The following is a 17,790-nucleotide window of genomic DNA, read 5'->3' on the forward strand; positions in this document are numbered from 1 at the left end:
GATGTCAGGGGAGAGCGGGTCGCTGATCGTCTGAGGCTGGGTAACAATGGCGTTGTGCGCGAATAGGATCCCGGGGCGGCTCCCTGACGGAAACGCGGCTCCTTCTTCCCGAAAAGCTCCTCAGAGGGGAGTGGTGCCTGCGGTGATGGGAGGGTTGGTTTACCGCCCTTTCCATGGTCTGCTCGTGGCGATAGTCGTCTTGGTAGTTGGAAGGGGGGAATGGTCTCCTACCCGTTTCTCCCTCTTGCGAGAACGTCAGATTAAGTCTCGAGCGCTTCTCTTGTTCCTCTAGCTGGCGAAGGCGTGCTCGGAGTGCGCGGATCTCCTCTCGAGTGTTGCGGGTCTGGACATTGCGTTCCTGCTCTAGCCCTTGAGGGTGGTCCTCCTCCATCGCCTTAACACGGGCTTCTAGCCTGCATAGGACTTCGTGTGCGGCGTGAGGAGTAAGGATCCCAGGTTCCGGGGATCGGTCGCAAGGTGGAGTTGGAGGTGTGGTCCTCTGGGGCTGGGGGGAGGGTTGGTGGTTAGAAAATTCATCGATTGTTTCCACATGGCCCTCGGGAGTCGAGTTGAATCGGCGAGATGTTTGTCGCATCTCTACCATTGCGTCTCGTAGCTGCTCTTGTTTCTGACGACACGTGGCGGAGGAAAAGTTTACCAGATCCCCACAGACGGCGCCAATTGATCGGGGTGACCAAGCCACTCGGGGAGCGAGAGTGGCAGAGAGATGGTGAGCCGGCGAGGTGGACGATCCCGAGAGGGGATCCTGCAAGGGACTCTGATGCCAAAGTAAGTATGGGAATCACGAAAGTGTGGGGTGAAGTGAAGAGAATATGTTACCTTGGTGTAGGGAAGGAGCCTCCTTTATATACATGTAGGGTACAGATAGGTTCAGTACCGTTGGATCCTCTGCTTCCCCTGCTGCAAGCACTGATCTAACGGTCTATGATTTCTTGGGATCCACACCCAACCACCCTAGTTCCGTAGGGTGGGGGGCCTAGGTCAACTCCTAGGTGGTGGGGTCCCGGTGCCTTGTCCCGGGGAGGACGCCGTCCCAAGTAGCGGCCGTCTGGCATGTGATCGGACCTTCTGGCTGTCTCAGGGCGTCCTAGTCGGACACTCGTCCCTGTCGGCGAGCGTCCAGTGCTACGGCGGAGCCTCAGTCGGCCGGTTCGAGCACAGGGGCTGTCCTAGTCGTCCGTTCTTGGGGCTTCCCAGAACATATGGCTATGGCTAAAGGCAAAAGAGCGATCCTATTCCGTATCTATATATAAATGGATTGAAAATCCAATTGTATGCTTGACTTATATCTAGCCTGCTGTGTGGATTTTGGACAATAATGCCAGGTACACAAAATCATATTCATTTGAAGGGGTGGAGAATTGGCAGGGGTAGGGAATTGACGGCAATGACTTCTCTTTGTCTAAGTGGAGCAAGACTAGCTAGTGAAACTAGTGCACCTCTTTCTACTGAAATTGTTGATTAATATGCATTTGTTACTTTTCTAGCTTCATGGTGACAGTATGCACATTTCAGTAGCAGGGGAACAAGTCTATTGAACACAATTGTTAAAAATGTATCTAGTTCTACTGTGTCTTTGGTTCCTATTAAAAGGATTAGGGCTAGGGAAAAAAAGGCGGCCATTATCACAGAGCAGAGGAGAATGACAAAGACATTGAAGGCTTAGTATTTCTTTTCGATGTATCATGTTAGCTAAACATCCTTAATTTCTCTCGAGATTGTGATGTAGGAGATGAGTTGAATCCTGATTTTTATATATGTTTGCTTTGCATTTTCAATGATGTATTCCCTTTTATGTTCTTAATTCAATACGACATAATTAAACTATCAATTGTAGGCAAGTTTACAACTGGCGCGAGAAATAATATATGTAAACAAAAAGAGGATAGAGTGTAGGAATTAATTTTTTCTTATAAGTTATGCGAAATATATTGAATACAAGTATAAGGGGTACTTCAACCCAATACAAGTAGGAAGAAAGAAAAAAATAGGAAAACACAGTAAAACTATTACAAAACAGCAACAAAGGCTCTCCTGCTAGTAAAAAACCCACCACCCACCATCTCCTTGGAGGCAGATTAAAGAAATTATGTCTCATTAAAACCTTACCAGGATAGAGTGTAGGCAAGGGCGGAGCCAGGATTTTGAAAACGGGGGGACCAAAGATCGAACAAAATAGTTATATGTACATGTTTGGAACCACTCTAAAAAATATTATAGCGGACAAAAGCAAAATAAAGTTGTTTCTATCCACTATAATTTAATTTTGATTCACTGTAATTTCTATGGTATATCCAAAACATCCAAATGCTCTCATCTTCAGTGATGACCAATTCGATGCAGGGTTTGTGTTTGACTTGGTCTGGTTTAGAAGTTGGAGTTAAATTACTACTAAATACAAAAACTTCAGATTTTCAGTTTATGAATGGATTTCAAATCCAAGCTGCTGCTTAACTCGTATATGTGAATCAAGTTGCTTGTTGGCTTGATGGGAACACAACATAGTTAGCCATGTTATCATCATTTCTGTGGGTTCTTGAGGCTGTGTTGTGAAGCATTGAACCATAGTAGGAGGTTTTTGTGGCATGTAATTGTTCATATACCTCTTGTGAATTGGCATATAAACAAGAGTGGAGTTTTTTTTTTTCCTAAGCTCTGATTCTATTCTTTGAAATCTTTTCTTTTCTCCAGTCCCCTACACTTTCTGTATCTTTAGGTTGAAATACCTCTTGTATTTTAATTTTAATAATATTTTGCTTATAGTTGAAAATAAATAAAATTTCAACTAATGTGTGTTTGTCTTTTAAAGAAGTAGTAGAAAATAACATATGATAAATGATATAAATAAAGTAAATTGTGTAGATGATAAATTTTGTTGCACTTAGCTTGATGGTTATACATGATGAAGAGAACTTCGACTCCTACTCACATCACTTTACCTTTTGGTAAAAAAAAATGAATTAAATAAAGGCTAGGAGGGATTTAAACACGAGCCCTTAAGAAAAACCAACATGGTTCAACACATCAACCAGCTCAGCCACCTTTTGTTATGTGTTGTATGTTACCTTTCATTTTATATTATTTTTTCATAGGGGCCATTAAAAAAAAACACATAGTACCACAATGAAAATCGAAAAGATGGCTGGCCATGGCTATGGTGAGGCACCGCGTGGCTCCGCCCCTGAGTGTACGAATTAATGATGGTGCGTTCTTAGCATATATGAATTAAGATTAGTTTTCGTATGCTTTCAACTAGCTGATACTTAGATAGTGAAATATCTTTTAGGTAGCTTCTCTATTTTAACTCATATTCAAGAAATCACGCTGGCATGACGTGTGCGGTTCTGTAGTTCCCTTGTGTAGGTTCATGCTTAGACTGGCGGTGTAGGAGATGATTCAAATATTTGGCAATCTTAAGGCTTTCTTATTCTTCGCCACTGTGGCATTTTCTATAATATCTTTTTTGCATGATTACAATCAGTCAAACTTATATTTTCCTGAAACTATGAATCGCCCCTAGAATTGATTTGTTTGCTAGATAGTTTCTTGGGTACGATAATTGAGACTTCCAAATCTTATATTACTTGAACGATATAATGCACTTTCTCTAAAGATGAGATTCTTGTAATCATTAAGGCCCTTCAATTCTGTTATGAATTTAAGCTATTTAACATAGTTCTGTGGATGTGAGAGTTAATTGAAATCCATATATGATTATAGAACACCAAATAGCATGAGATAGCTAGGTTGCGTACCTGTAAATCACGAGTGAAATAAGAATTGAGTGATTTCAAACAGGTGATTGTAAGTGACTAATTCCTCTATATCTCACACCCCCTTTCACAGCCATTAATGGGGCAAGCTGTGGAGTTAGATTATATAAGTGATTACAAAGGGGACCTAACCAATATATATTTAACCCTAGTTCCTTCCCATCATGGGCCTATAGGTTAAGGCCTACACTGTAGTCCACACTAATCAGTACAGATATTCAAGCCCAAATAAATGGATTACTTAAATGATTAAGTTGGCTTCCATATGCACCCATATCTGGATCATGAATTAGCCTGTTTCTATCAAAAACAAAAACTACAATTGGTTAAAACCCACAAGAATTAATAAATAATTCTTACATTCTGCCACTTAGGGCAGAATTAATTACATAATTCTTATTTTGAAAACATTTTGAAAAGGACTCTCAGGCTGATGACTAATTTTGCTATGTGACCACATTTTAAAAGCACATGACCCAATATGCGATATCAGAGACTGTCCAACTAAAGTCAAGAAATATCGAATAATGACGATCATCATAACATTCATTGATATAAGACCTTCCATGGTTACAAACATCAATAACTATGTCGGCTAGTCATTAGTGTGTAGTGTAGTAAGAAAATAGCATGTCAATGTGATCCAACAACCAAACTACTATTTTCTTTGTCGGTACTACCGATTTCTCTCAAATGCCTTAGAGCCAAAAAAATCGTATGGTTCTTGAAACCATCATGCCTCAGCTCCAAATTGACGTCAACCACCGACACAGAGGTCCCAACGACGTCGAGCTAAAATACCAATTTCTCTCAAATGTATTAAAGACAAAGAAATTGTATAGTTCTTAAAACCATCATGTCTCCGCTCTAAATTGGCATTGACCACCGACAAAGAGGTCCAAACGATGTCGGGCTAAAATATCATTATGCCTCAAACTCTAATGTCGATCACAGGCATGATGGTCCAACAAAGTAGAGTTTCAATATGCCTCAAACTTCGAACTGGTGTCAACCACGGGCATGGTGGTTCCAAAAACACCGAGTCGCAATATGCCTAAGACTCCAAACGGGTGTAAACCATAGGCATGATGGTTATCACAGCACCGAGTCCCAATACTACCACATTGGTCCCAATAACGTCGACCAAACTAACATCAATCATTGGATCGTGCAATTTATATTTCTGATGTCCTAAACAAATATTCATCACATCTCCTGTTACAAGGCGTTTTTCCTAATGATAAAATTAGTGATCGAAATCTAAATTAAAGAAATTTCCGTCACTAAATTAATTGCTAAATACTATTAAGAAAATTACTTAGTTATTCCTGAAGGTTTAATTTATCTTTTCAATGTAAAAAAATTAGTTATGTTTTATTAAATCTGTAACTAATTTCGTCACTATTACTCATATATTTTATATCCTACCAAATTTCCATCACAAAATTACAATTTTTTAGTACTGTGTCACAAAGTAAAATGTCAAGAAATAATTAGGTGACATGAGCAGTGAAATTTAATTAAGAAGATGCATTTTCCTTTCGGTGCATGTAAATGCACGTCTCATAACTTTTCGTCTTTTCTTGTAAATTAAAAGTCAACTCTTCCCCACCTCGTTTTTTTCCTCATATAGTAAGAGTTTTTTATGTAAGATTCTACATAATGGCTAAGTAGGTTTAATAAGGTTCATTGACCCGCGCACCTCTTCCACCAATTCTCACTATCATCCAAACAATATGCATAATTATAAGCATGAGACAAATCGTAATTTAAAGAAACGAATTAAATGACCATTGACATTTACTTAAATAATATTTTATGTTCTATTGCTTATCTCTTCTCATGATCACTATAAATACATGTGGAGAAAATGCTCTTCATACACAAGTATAGTCTCAACCTAAGTAGCAAAGATGAATACCAAGCCCTTTTTCTTCTTGTGCTTTCTCTGCGCACTGTTTCTGATCTCTACTGCTCTTGCAGCAGAGAAATCCAAAGATGAAAAAGAAGGTATATTCATAAATAGTTGCATGCATCATGTTCTTTTTACACACCACACCACACACATAGAAACAATAGTAATATGATGGTTCATTAGTTACCATGCACGTAGAATTGCTTTCATATCAAATGTTGGTCATACATTGATTTGCTTTTTATTCAAGTCAACTGGTCATGCTTTTAAGTGTTGTGTTTTTTCTTTTTGCACATATTTACAAATTAATCAAATTTTACAAGTTAGCAGTAGTACCTATTTTGGTGATGTACAGTGACAAAGTCTAAGTAAAATGTACTAAACTAGAGAAAAAGAATAGTCAGGCCTAACACAAAGACACTTCTAACTAATGCTGAAATTATACCCTCCTGATATTTTAAGAATTATCTCATGCATGCAATTAATTATCGCTATCTCCCCTAAATAGATGTTCTCAGTATCTTCTTAATTTTCAATTGAATATTTTTTTGTTGTTCAATAAAAATTCATTGTCAAGAGTTGTACATTGTGGAAATATAAATCTAAATATATCAAACTTAAGTAATTCAGTTTGAAAAATACTAAAAAGTACTATAAGAAACACAATAAGATGTAACTATCCCTTATTTACCTCTTGATTTCTGTTAAAAAAACACAGATAATTTCATCGCATCAGCATTTCTTACAACTTTTCTTAATAACATATATCATTGATAATTCACTTTGTTTGTGCAGCTAGTCCTAAAGTAGACCAATCGAAGGCAGATGTTGGATTACATGGTTGGGGATACGGTGGACCTGGCTGGGGATATGGTGGCTGGGGGTACGGTGGTGGACCTGGCTGGGGATACGGTGGCTGGGGACGTGGCTGGGGATACGGTGGACCTGGATGGGGATACAGAGGAGGTTGGGGAGGCTGGGGTGGTGGAGGATGGAGAAAGAAGGCTGGTGAAGTCAAACCATAAACAGGACACACGTATGTAGAACAAGCTAGTAACTAATATGTAATAAATGTGAAATAAAGCATGGATTTATATTCCATGTCAAGTCTGTATCAAACATGCATGACACATATTTTTATATTGTACAACTTATTAGTTACATAAATAAAAGGACTAAAAGTTCCATAAATCATCTGATTTTATTTGATTGGCCCCTGCAATATTTTTTTTCCAGAGAAGTAAACTCATTCATTCAAAAAAGATACTACCCGATAAGACATTTTGTCTATTACACCCCTCTTTCGCAAAAGAGTCACCAAAACGCATTTAACTCTATAAATGTGAATTATGCGCAAGAAATTTGTCTCTAATATTCTTACACACCATCAATAAGATTTAAAACATTCAGAAGTCTGAATGGGTTATTACCTCTCTTGTTTATCCACCCAACATGTGTGTGTGGAATCACTATCAATTAGTAGTATAAAATTGTTGAAACTTAATTAATGGCATAAAGAGAGAGCATTTTGGAATGATAATACCTCCGCTTCAAAACTTATAAGCTCTCAAGTTATGTCTTGTTAGCTCTATACAATGTTGTCAATTTGCAGCAAATTGAGGGGTCTCAATGTGCTAATTGGGCGGGTACAGAGTAACATAAAGTATACCCTTGTTAAGTTTTGGGACTTGTTGCCTATTGTTTATTAACTCTGACTTAGGCTTACTAGATCCTCTGTATCTATTTTCATGTTCACATATATTTGAATGCAGTTTTGGCTTATATAAGAAAAAAAGCTCCACTTCGAAAAGCTCAAGCATGCCTGATCCAATGTTTTGTACCACGTATCACAATTTGAGATTTATCCAATAGTAGTAGAAAACAAATCTGGTGTATCAATTCTTCGGAGACTGCTTCGTGGCGGTCCAATGTCACAGTGTTGGGAATGTCACTAGTGAAACTTTTAGCTTTAAGGAAAAAAAAGTTAAAATTTCTCAATAACAGCACAAACATACCCAAATAAGAAAATATCTAAAATGGAGGAAACCCACTTAAAAGCCTACAACAAAAGCTAAAATCAGAAAAGGAATCACTTTAAAAAGGCCTGAAAACATCGTCTAAATTCGGGTCAACATGAAATGACATAGGTGGCAGTGAAGTAAGGTTTAAGAAGTAACGGAAGTGGTGTGAGAAAAGGTTTTGCCCTTAGCCGCTTTCTGGTTTTGATGAGGACTAAAATTTGACATTTTAAAAATGGGATTTTGATCCTCTTATATATTAATCTCACATTATCACGTGTTATAGTGAATCAATACACATAGTCATACTTGTACTAATGGAAGTTTTCAATTCTTTTTTATAAGCCAATGAATTGTATAAAGGGGAGTACTAGGGATACTCCAATCCAAATTATGAGGAAAGAATGAGAAAATAAGGCACAGTTACAAAGAAGAACCAACAAGGTACTAAAGCTAGCAGCAAAGGGGAAATTGCTACTCCAAAAAAGACCACCTAATAAACACAATACCAAGTTGCTGTCAAAGCACCCTACAAGTAAAGACAACTTTCTCTCACCATCAGACCTGTCATGTTGGGGTCGAGAAAAAAACAGTATGTGCCGAGTGTAGAAACCAAATCAAAGCCAACGAAGTTACAACACAAACAGAATATTGGACCATTCAGATAGACTCCAAACAGATTAGGGGGTTTGAAGTCCATTCAAAGAGGGAATAACTAAACCCTATCACTTACCTTGAGCCACACCCAAGATTTGCATTCAATGTCTTCAAGTGCATTGGATAAATCTGGTGACTTTTCCTTGAAAATTACACTATTTTTGAGACTCCAAATGAACCAGATCACAGACATCCAAATGAGACCTGCACCATGTTTTTTCTCCCTTCCTTCATACCTTCTCAAGAATTGAATGAAATGAGGAATACCATCATCAGGTAATTAAGGCTGTTTGGGTGCCCAGCCTGTAAATTACCTTACCCCAAACTAACGATGAGAATGCACACATGAAGAAGAGATGGTTAGTCGATTCAGCAGCTTGGGAGCACAAAGAACACAATGTTTGAGTAGAGTTTTGGAGAACTTTCCTTCCTCTTAGATTCTCCTTAGACTGAACCCGATTTAACATCACATTCCAAGCCAAAGAAAGCACATTAGAGGGCGCTTTAAGAGACCACAAGTATCGGAATGCTTAGTCAGGTTGTTCCCTCATCACCGCACTTTGAAGCAACTCATGCTGAACTAAGCGAGAAAATGCCCCGTTCTTCCTTTGTCCAGATCCACGAATCTAGTGTTCCTTCTGACAAAGCTAAAGTAGACAGTTGTAGCATCAAGGCCTCTAGTATTTCCTGTTCTCTACTCAGAATTTCTCTTCTCCAAGTAAGTTCCCATTTCCTATTCCCATTGATCCACTTTCTCATATCTTTAACCAAATTTTGTTGTTGGTTTGACAAAGAAAAAAGCCTCTCGAATCTGTCTCTTAGTCTACCATTCCTGCCCAACCTTCATTCCAAAATTCAATCTCATTCCCTTCCCCCACTTTCCTACGAAGGCTTTCCTCCATCCAAGCCCTACTTCCTTCCCCATAGCACAAAGATCGAAGGTCTTTCCACCAATTTGAGGCATTATGTGGAGTTGTAATATTGTATTTCGTTAACAACACTTTGAACCAAAGACCTTCACGCTCTTTCATCATTCTTCATCCCCACAGAGCTTTGTTGAACAAGCCCAAGTCCTTTACTCTCAATCCACCTTCTTCTTTAGGCCTACATATCTATTTTATTTTCCACCTCACTTGTTCCCCACAAAAACTTTCTCATCAATTTCTTGCACACCTTAATGACCCAAGAGAGCATTTTTATAGCTAGAAAGAAAGATAGAAGAGTGGTTAAGCCGTCAACACGCTTTTAATGAGACAAAGCCTTCCTCTGAAATAGAGAGATTTTTGCTTCCAATTAGAGAGTCTTTGCTTAATCCTGTGGACAACGGGATCCCAAAAGCTAATTCTCCTCTGGTTTTCGTCTATCGGAAGACCAAGGTACACAAATGGAATCCTCGATGTACTACAATGAAGAATTGCTACCACCCTTCTCTCTACCACATCCTCCATAGCAATCCCCACAACTTTACTCTTAGAGAAGTTAACTTTCAATTCAGATACGAATTCAAAACACCAAAGGATGCACTTTAAGAGGACCGCATTTTGAATCGAAGCTTCACCAAAGAAAAGAGTGTCATCTGCGAATTAGAGGAGCAATACACTTAAAGCTAGGGTTCTGATTCCCAAGTTTGTAAGGTGCAAAGTCTCCCAACAATATTGCTCTCTTGAGCAACCCATTAAGTCCTTCCGCTACAATAAGAAAAAGGAAGGGGGCAATCGGATCCCCTTACCTCAATATTTTCTCCATCCTGAACTCTTCTGAGGGGCTACTATTTACTAGCACCGAGACCGTCGACAAATAGAGGCATCCACGAATCTACCAGATCCACTTACTATCAAAATTCATCCTTTTGAGCATATATAAGAGGAAGCTCCATTTCACCGAATCATATGCTTTCTCTGATGTGTTGTTCTAGTTTTGCTGGCTAGAATTTCTCATAACAAAATCCTTGTAGAAACTAACAAGAGAAAGAAAAGTAGCCAATATAAGGCTATGCTTTGATAAACGTCTGCGAATTGAAAACAGTGCAAATGAACGTTTTAAAATAAAAAATGAAGAAATTCTTTTAAATAAATTAAGACGAAATTCCTCGAATATTAGACCTAATTGGTAAGCAAAATAAAATCATATTAAAATGTCGAGTAACATACCGATCTCATTTTCTCTTTCATTTTATTTCCACACATTTTTCTTCCTATCTTTATTTACATTTTCTATCACATCATATCACTTATTTCTTTTATTTTGCTTCTTATTCATGTAAGACAAGGTGGAAATCATGTGAATAAAACATATATCATTAAAATGCCGTCCGTGAGTTAAGCACTACTTAGAAAGGACATGATCTTCTTCATGTTTTATGCACAAATTCATGTTATTACATCAATTTTAGTAGATACTTCGTAAGTTATTATATGGCTCAAAAGTCAAAACTTCTATATCCTTCTTCTTTCTTAAATTTGTTTCAATTCTCACAGTACAACCAGTTTGCATGTTCTCTACCGCTCGGAGTTGCCAGTTGCCATCGTGTGATGAACTTGCTTACCTCAGTTTTAGACACGCGTCCTAGTTCAACCCTTCAAATGCCCCAATCGGTGTTGACAAGGATCACAATGAGCCAAACTATATGCTTTATGTAACCAAACGGTGTCATTTTCTGGACTTCTTTGTTGTCTTCTTTCATTTATCTTTTCCCATGATCACTATAAATACTAGTGAAGATCAAATCAAATGATTCATTCATGCATAACAAGTTTCAATCAACCATATCACAACTTCACAAGTAAAGATGAACACCAAGCTCTTTTTCTTCTTGTGTTTCCTCTCAGCACTGCTTGTAATCTCAACTGTGTTTGCAACTGAGCCATCCAATGATGAATCGAAGGCTGACCGCGTAGGATTAGATGGCCATAGCGGGGGAGGCCATGGTGGAAGTAGCTGGGGACACGGTGGAGGACATGGTGGTAGCTGGGGACACGGCGGCGGAGGACACGGCGGTGGAGGACATGGATGGGGTAAAGGAGGCGGGGGACATGGATGGGGTAAAGGAGGTGGAGGACATGGATGGGGTAAAGGAGGTGGCGGCAAATAATTATGCTGCATGCTGAACTCAAACCATATATATATATATATGATATGTAGTAACTAAACTAATAATATGTATGTATGAAACATGAAATAATAAAGCAGGTACAACATGCATGACACATATCTAATGATTGTACAACTTATATATCACAGTTCCATGAATAACAAGCACCGGTTGGTTCAAATTATAAGTTTATTTTCTGTTTCATTTTACTTTCACCTTCTCTGTTATTCTTATTTTTAATCTTTTCCTTTACATTTCCAATCATATTTGTCATTATATTATATTACATGCCTCAAATTCCATAGATTACACACCATCAAAGAGGAAGGGATGCCTCTCAACTTTTCTGCTTTTTTTTTTTGATATGCCAATGATATATTAAAAGGAGTACAAGGGGTACTCCAACCCATAATACAAAACAAAGAGATTAAAAATAAAGAAAATGTATCCTATACTAAATTACAACTGTTTAAAATAATTTGCACACGGCCACATACATGAATAAGAACACGATTCCCATCCTGTACTAATCCCAAGCTTGGTTAAATTGCCCACTTCAATCCCACCTACTATAATGACTACAGCAGCAAGATACAAGTTGAAGGATTGTTTATCCATTCATACCAGGTATAGGTGAAACTCTTTACTCTTGCCCGAATCCACTGCCATGCCTTTAGTTGGACCAAATCAAGCATTTGAGCTACATCAACATCTGCAATGTTGTAACTATTAAAAACAGTCTTATTTCGCAGCCCCCATAACACCCATATGACAGCCATCCAAATTGCAACCTCCCCTAATTTTTGTGCTCTAGTCAACCCTGTATTGAGAAATTGCAGCAAATGATCCCTTAAGTATGGTATTTGTGCAGTACTCACACCCAACCATGCATAACATTGATACCATAAGTTGAGAGCAATCGGGCACGTGAACAACAGATGCGAGCTTGTTTCCTGCTGCAAATTACACAGTGGACATAATGAATCCTCCAAACTGCTGATTACAGCTCGCCTAAGCAGGTTATCCCGCGTCTGAATACGTCCCAACATCAGCCTCCATGCAAAAGCTTTAATGTTTGACGGCACCGGTGCAGACCAGATTTGACTGAAGGCAAAGTCAGGCTCCTCAAGTGATTGTTCCTGCAAAAAAACATACGAAGAGTTAACTGTATACCCCCCATCCCCCTCCAACCTCCACACCCATTTATCCCTCCTATTTTCCCTCAATTGCACCCCCTGTACTACTGCCAGTAACTCTTCGAGCCACACTACTTCCCTCCCCCTCAAATGTCGCCTCCATCTGAAGTCCCAACTCCAGAGGCCATCAACCCAATGCCCCAGATCTTTTATGTAATCATACTTTTGGCAGGATAGGTTGTATAGTCTCGGAAACAGCAACTGTAAAGAGCCACTTCCAGCCCAGTTTTCGGACCAGAATTTTGTAGCATTTCCCTCAAGCACTGTTTTATGTAAACATGCATCAAACCAGTTTGTACCCTCCAAAACGCACTGTGAGGTAACCTCTATCCACCATGACGATCCACCATGCTTACCCCCTCTAGCCTTGATCACACGACACCATAAGCTTTGCGGTTCATTAAGAAAACGCCATTGCCATTTGCCAAGTAATGCCCTATTAAACATACGCCAATCCTTGATACCCAAACCACCGTGTTCCTTAGGCTTACACACCTCTGACCATTTAACCCATGTTATTTTGCTATCCGCATCAGCACCTCCCCACAAAAACCTCCTCATAATACCCGTACAAACTTTGAGCACCCCCTCTGGGATTTTAAAGAAGGAAAGAAAGAACAAAGACAAAGTTGTCAGCACACTTTGAATAAGACAAATCCGGCCTCCAAATGAAATATGCTTCTGTTTCCATGATGCCAATCTTCCTCTGAATTTGTTGATAACAGGTTCCCATACTGCCAAGTTGTTTCTTTTACCACCCACCGGAAGGCCCAGATAAACAAATGGTAAGCTCATCACCTTACGGTGAAGTACAGCTGCAAATCTGGACAAGCTTGTTGTTTCCAACGCCACCCCCGTAATCTTACTCTTGTGGAAATTTACTTTAAGACCTGATATGAGCTCAAAGCATCGAAGCACACACTTCATAGTAAACACATTCTGCATGGTAGCCGTGCCAATGAAAATAGTGTCATCTGCAAATTGTAGCATTGTAATATCCAACCCCGAATCCACCCCAAAACTGAACCCCTCAAATCTGCCTAAGCGCACAGCATTCCTGAAAAAACCATTCAGCCCTTCTGCAATTATCAGGAAAAGAAATGGAGCAAGGGGATCACCTTGGCGTAGTCCTTTATGCATTGAAAATTCCTCACACGGGCTACCATTCACCAATACAGACACATAAGCAGAATATACACAATTCATAATCCACCTGATCCATTTACTACTAAATTGCATCCTCCTCATCATATACTCCAAAAATTCCCAAGACACCGAATCATACGCCTTCTCATAATCTACTTTAAAAATCAAAGTAGGCTTTTTCATCCGCTTTGCTGCTTGAACAACCTCATTTACTACCACTACACTATCAAGCATATTCCGCCCTCCCAAGAATGCAAACTAATTTTCATGAATTAACTTAGGTAATACAGCTTTGAGACGCATGGCTAGCAATTTGGACACAACCTTATAAATACACCCGATAAGAGAAATGGGTCTGAAATCATTAAGTCCTACCAGTGTATTCACCTTTGGAATCAAGGCTATGAAAGAGGTGTTGCTACCCTTTGGCCATTGTCCCCGCCGCCAAAAGTCTTCAAGCACTTTCAGGAAATCCTTTTTCAAAAGATACCAGAATTTCTGGATAAATTTAAAATTAAACCCATCGGGTCCGGGGCTTTTGTCTCCCCCACATGCCCAAACAGCCTCCTTGATCTCATTTTCCTCAAATCTTCCTGTCAAAGAATCATTATCTGATGGAGACATTGCATTAAAATTAACCCCATCCAAACGTGGCCTCTCCCAACTATTTGCAGCAAAGCGTTGTTCAAAGTACTGTTTCACCTCTTGTTTAATCTCCACAGGCCTCTCCTCCCATCTCCCATCCACCATTAGACCAACTATAGTATTAGTTCTCCTACGCCAATTAATTAAAGAGTGGAAGTACCTAGTGTTTTGGTCACCATCCTGTAGCCACCTGGATCTTGACTTCTGACATAATAAAGATTCTTGGAGTTTCAACACTGACCAAAAATCATCAAGCAGCTGTTTGCGGACCTGAACCTCCTCATCCGTCAACCCATAGGTCTCCTCCTTCATGTCCAACTCGTTTAATTTTTGCACAGCCTCATCCCTTCGTGTTCGCAAATCACCGAACACCTCCTTGTTCCACCCTTTCAGCTTTGATTTCAAAAACTTGAACTTCTCCTTAAGAACATAAGCTCCCCAACCATGTACCTGTTTTTCAGTCCACGATTCATCCACAAATTTTCCAAAACCTGGATTTTCAAACCAACAGTTCATCACTCGGAAAGGCTTCGGCCCCCAGTCCTGAGCCACTGACCTCAGTAAAAGCGGGCAGTGATCCGAAATATCACGATTAAGACCCAACAGCTCGCAATTTGGCCACTGCAATAGCCAATCAGATGAGACCAGAACCCGATCAATTCTACTGTGAGCTTGACCATTTGGTCGATACCATGTAAATTTTCTACCCGCCATAGGGAGATCAATTAATTCCATATCATCAATAAAGCTATTGAACTCTGTTATTTCTCTTCTTTGAGATCCTGTGTTAACTGCAATTCCACTTCGCTCCTCTTCCAACCTTACAAAATTAAAATCACCACATAAACACCAAACTAGCACTGTGCAATTACTCCTCCAAGCCAGCAAATCGCGCCACAAGGTCCTTTTCTCCTCCAATCTGCAGGGCGAGTATATATTGACCACCACAGAAACCTCCTCCATATCCCCCCATTTACCAATCAGACCGATAAACCCTACACCCTTCACGCAATCCTAAAGAGCAAAGCACCCTTGCTTCCATATGCATAGAAGCCCACCACCTCTATTAACAGCCGAAATAGCCTGCCATTCAAATCCTGAATCCCCCATACCTGGTTACACATCCTCAAGTCCACAACCTCCAATTTTGTTTCCTGAATCAATAGCATGTCCGCTTGATGCTTTGCCACTAATTCCCTTACCACCTTTCTCTTGCTGCTGCTACCCAGACCTCGTACATTGTAGGATATTATCTTCATGGCAAACTGATCGCACCCCTGGGTAATTCACCTTCCACGACCTCCCCTGCTTCCAACGCATCCCTCTGCTCCATAGCCAAGAGCCTCCTAAGAACCTCCTCCTCAGACCCCGTTGTATTGGCACCAAACACCTGACCCAAAGCCCATATCTTCCTTGCCTCGGCGTCCATTCCACGCAGCCATACTGGCATGGTGCACGCACTCGCTGACGCACCCGCCGCTCTGCCTGAAACTGTTGAGGGTCGCCGCAACAAGGTAAATGATAGCTCAGGATTTCTCCTCTGATCCACGTATGGAGACTCCCTTGGCTGCCCACCTTGTTGCTCCCTTCCACCAATTCGGTGTTTCTTTCGTGATTCCCTTTTCCCTTGATAATTCCGTTCTTGTGCTTGAGAAGTAGGGGCATCCACTCGCTGGACACTAACCCCACAGCCTTCAATCCTCATACCCGAATTGGTCTGGGCCTTTTCATTCGCAGCTTCTGGGCTTATGTCGAGGCCCACATCATTTGTTTTTGTTGCTGTCTGTGTTTCCTGCCCAATATTTTCCTTATTTGTAATTACTGGGTCCACTTTAGGAACCACCACATTTACTAGTTTGTCCCCACCCTCCTCCATATTCAAAATACCTTGATCCCCATCATCAACACACAAGCTGAAGTCAACCCCAATCATTGATTCCTTAACTTCAGCGTCGCCTAATAATGAGTCCATCATTGCGTTAGCGTTATCGGGATTATCGCTGGGCGTTTCGTCGACAGCAGCGGGAGTTGCTGCGTCATCATTGGGAGCCGCCGTGTTACTGTCCCCATTGGAGCCGTTAGCCAAACCCTCATCGTTCTGGCCACCGTTCCCCAACTCCTGTTCGTTATCATCGTCCTCCCCGCCAACGATGGACATCCCCGGCGTAACATCAACGCCGTTCAAAGACCAAGCCGACAATCTATCATCATCCCTCTCGGATTCCTCATCACGGTTACATCCTGGTTCAAATGGAATGCTACCTTCCTCCATGATCCTCATCGTGAATGTAGTACCATCAATAAGGATCTTCCTAGCCATTGTAATGAACTCCAGCGCTGTCGTTCTAATCTGTATGCGTGCCGACTCTAACACTGCAAACGAACTAGATTTCTCATCAAGCTTGATGATATCTCCCACAGGCGAGACAATATATTGCAGGCATTCTACAGTCCACATATGCAAGGGCACACCACTGCACCGTACCCAAGTCACCCGGCTCCCCGTCGAAATCGTTGTAGTCCAAGGCCTGACATTCTCTATAAACTCCCCAAGCCATTCACTAGAGCCCTGTACAGCCTCCAGTAGGTTCATTTCCTCGGGCCCCGTTAAGAGGACTAGATTGTCGCCCAGATAACGAACCTGTATAGTATTCAAACCTTCCACCAAGAAGGCATCTTGCATCAACTTTTCTGCTTGCTCGCTCTTTGCTTAACTCTCTTTTTCTTTTTTGGTATGAATCATCTAAACAAAAATCCTCTCAAAATTTATGTAAGAAGGGCTCCATAAAATTTTCAAATTAGTCTAAAAGAGATTTCTAAAGGTAATGTGAATGCATATTTTAGAAGCTTAATCCACCAACTCATTCAATTTTATTTTTTTTGAAAGAAGAACTATATTGATGAAAAAGAATCCAGAAGCATAGGGAAATGCTCAAGGACCAAGTACAGCAAAGAACCAAGGATCCCCCACATAAACGGGGATAAGGCCACAAATGAAAGGAAAAAGCAAGAACAAAAGTAACTGTAACAGGAAACAAGAAACAGACAGAGGAGAAATTAAAAGAGACCAGAGGGGTAAAATCCCCAAAGCCCCAAGCTACTAAACGAAGCTAGCTACATATCTGCATGGGTGGCAGAGAGAACGGCAACGACAAGGCTCCAAAGAGGCTCCATAAACAGACGAGACAAAGCCACCAAAGAAGAGGAAGGTCAGGACAGCTTCTCCTAAAGTGGAACAGCTCTATCACACCCTGATTTTGCCAATTCATCAGCCTCACAATTTGCTTCACGAAAGATGTGCAAGACTCCCAAACACTGCACTTCCTTC

At 40.4% G+C, this 17,790-nt stretch overlaps 1 protein-coding gene across 1 annotated transcript; it reads left to right on the forward strand.

Annotated features, from left to right (window-relative positions):
- The first annotated feature begins 5,686 nt into the window (after positions 1 to 5,686).
- LOC130731584 (uncharacterized) lies at positions 5,687 to 6,910 on the forward strand. The gene is made up of 2 exons (XM_057583863.1): positions 5,687 to 5,804; positions 6,505 to 6,910. Exons 1-2 carry the CDS (start codon positions 5,708 to 5,710, stop codon positions 6,732 to 6,734), a joined length of 327 nt encoding a protein of 108 aa, XP_057439846.1. The 5' UTR covers positions 5,687 to 5,707; the 3' UTR covers positions 6,735 to 6,910.
- The last annotated feature ends 10,880 nt before the right edge of the window (positions 6,911 to 17,790 follow it).

The sequence above is a fragment of the Lotus japonicus genome, chromosome 1 (assembly GCF_012489685.1).
Source record: "Lotus japonicus ecotype B-129 chromosome 1, LjGifu_v1.2".
In the NCBI taxonomy this organism is placed as follows: domain Eukaryota; kingdom Viridiplantae; phylum Streptophyta; class Magnoliopsida; order Fabales; family Fabaceae; genus Lotus; species Lotus japonicus.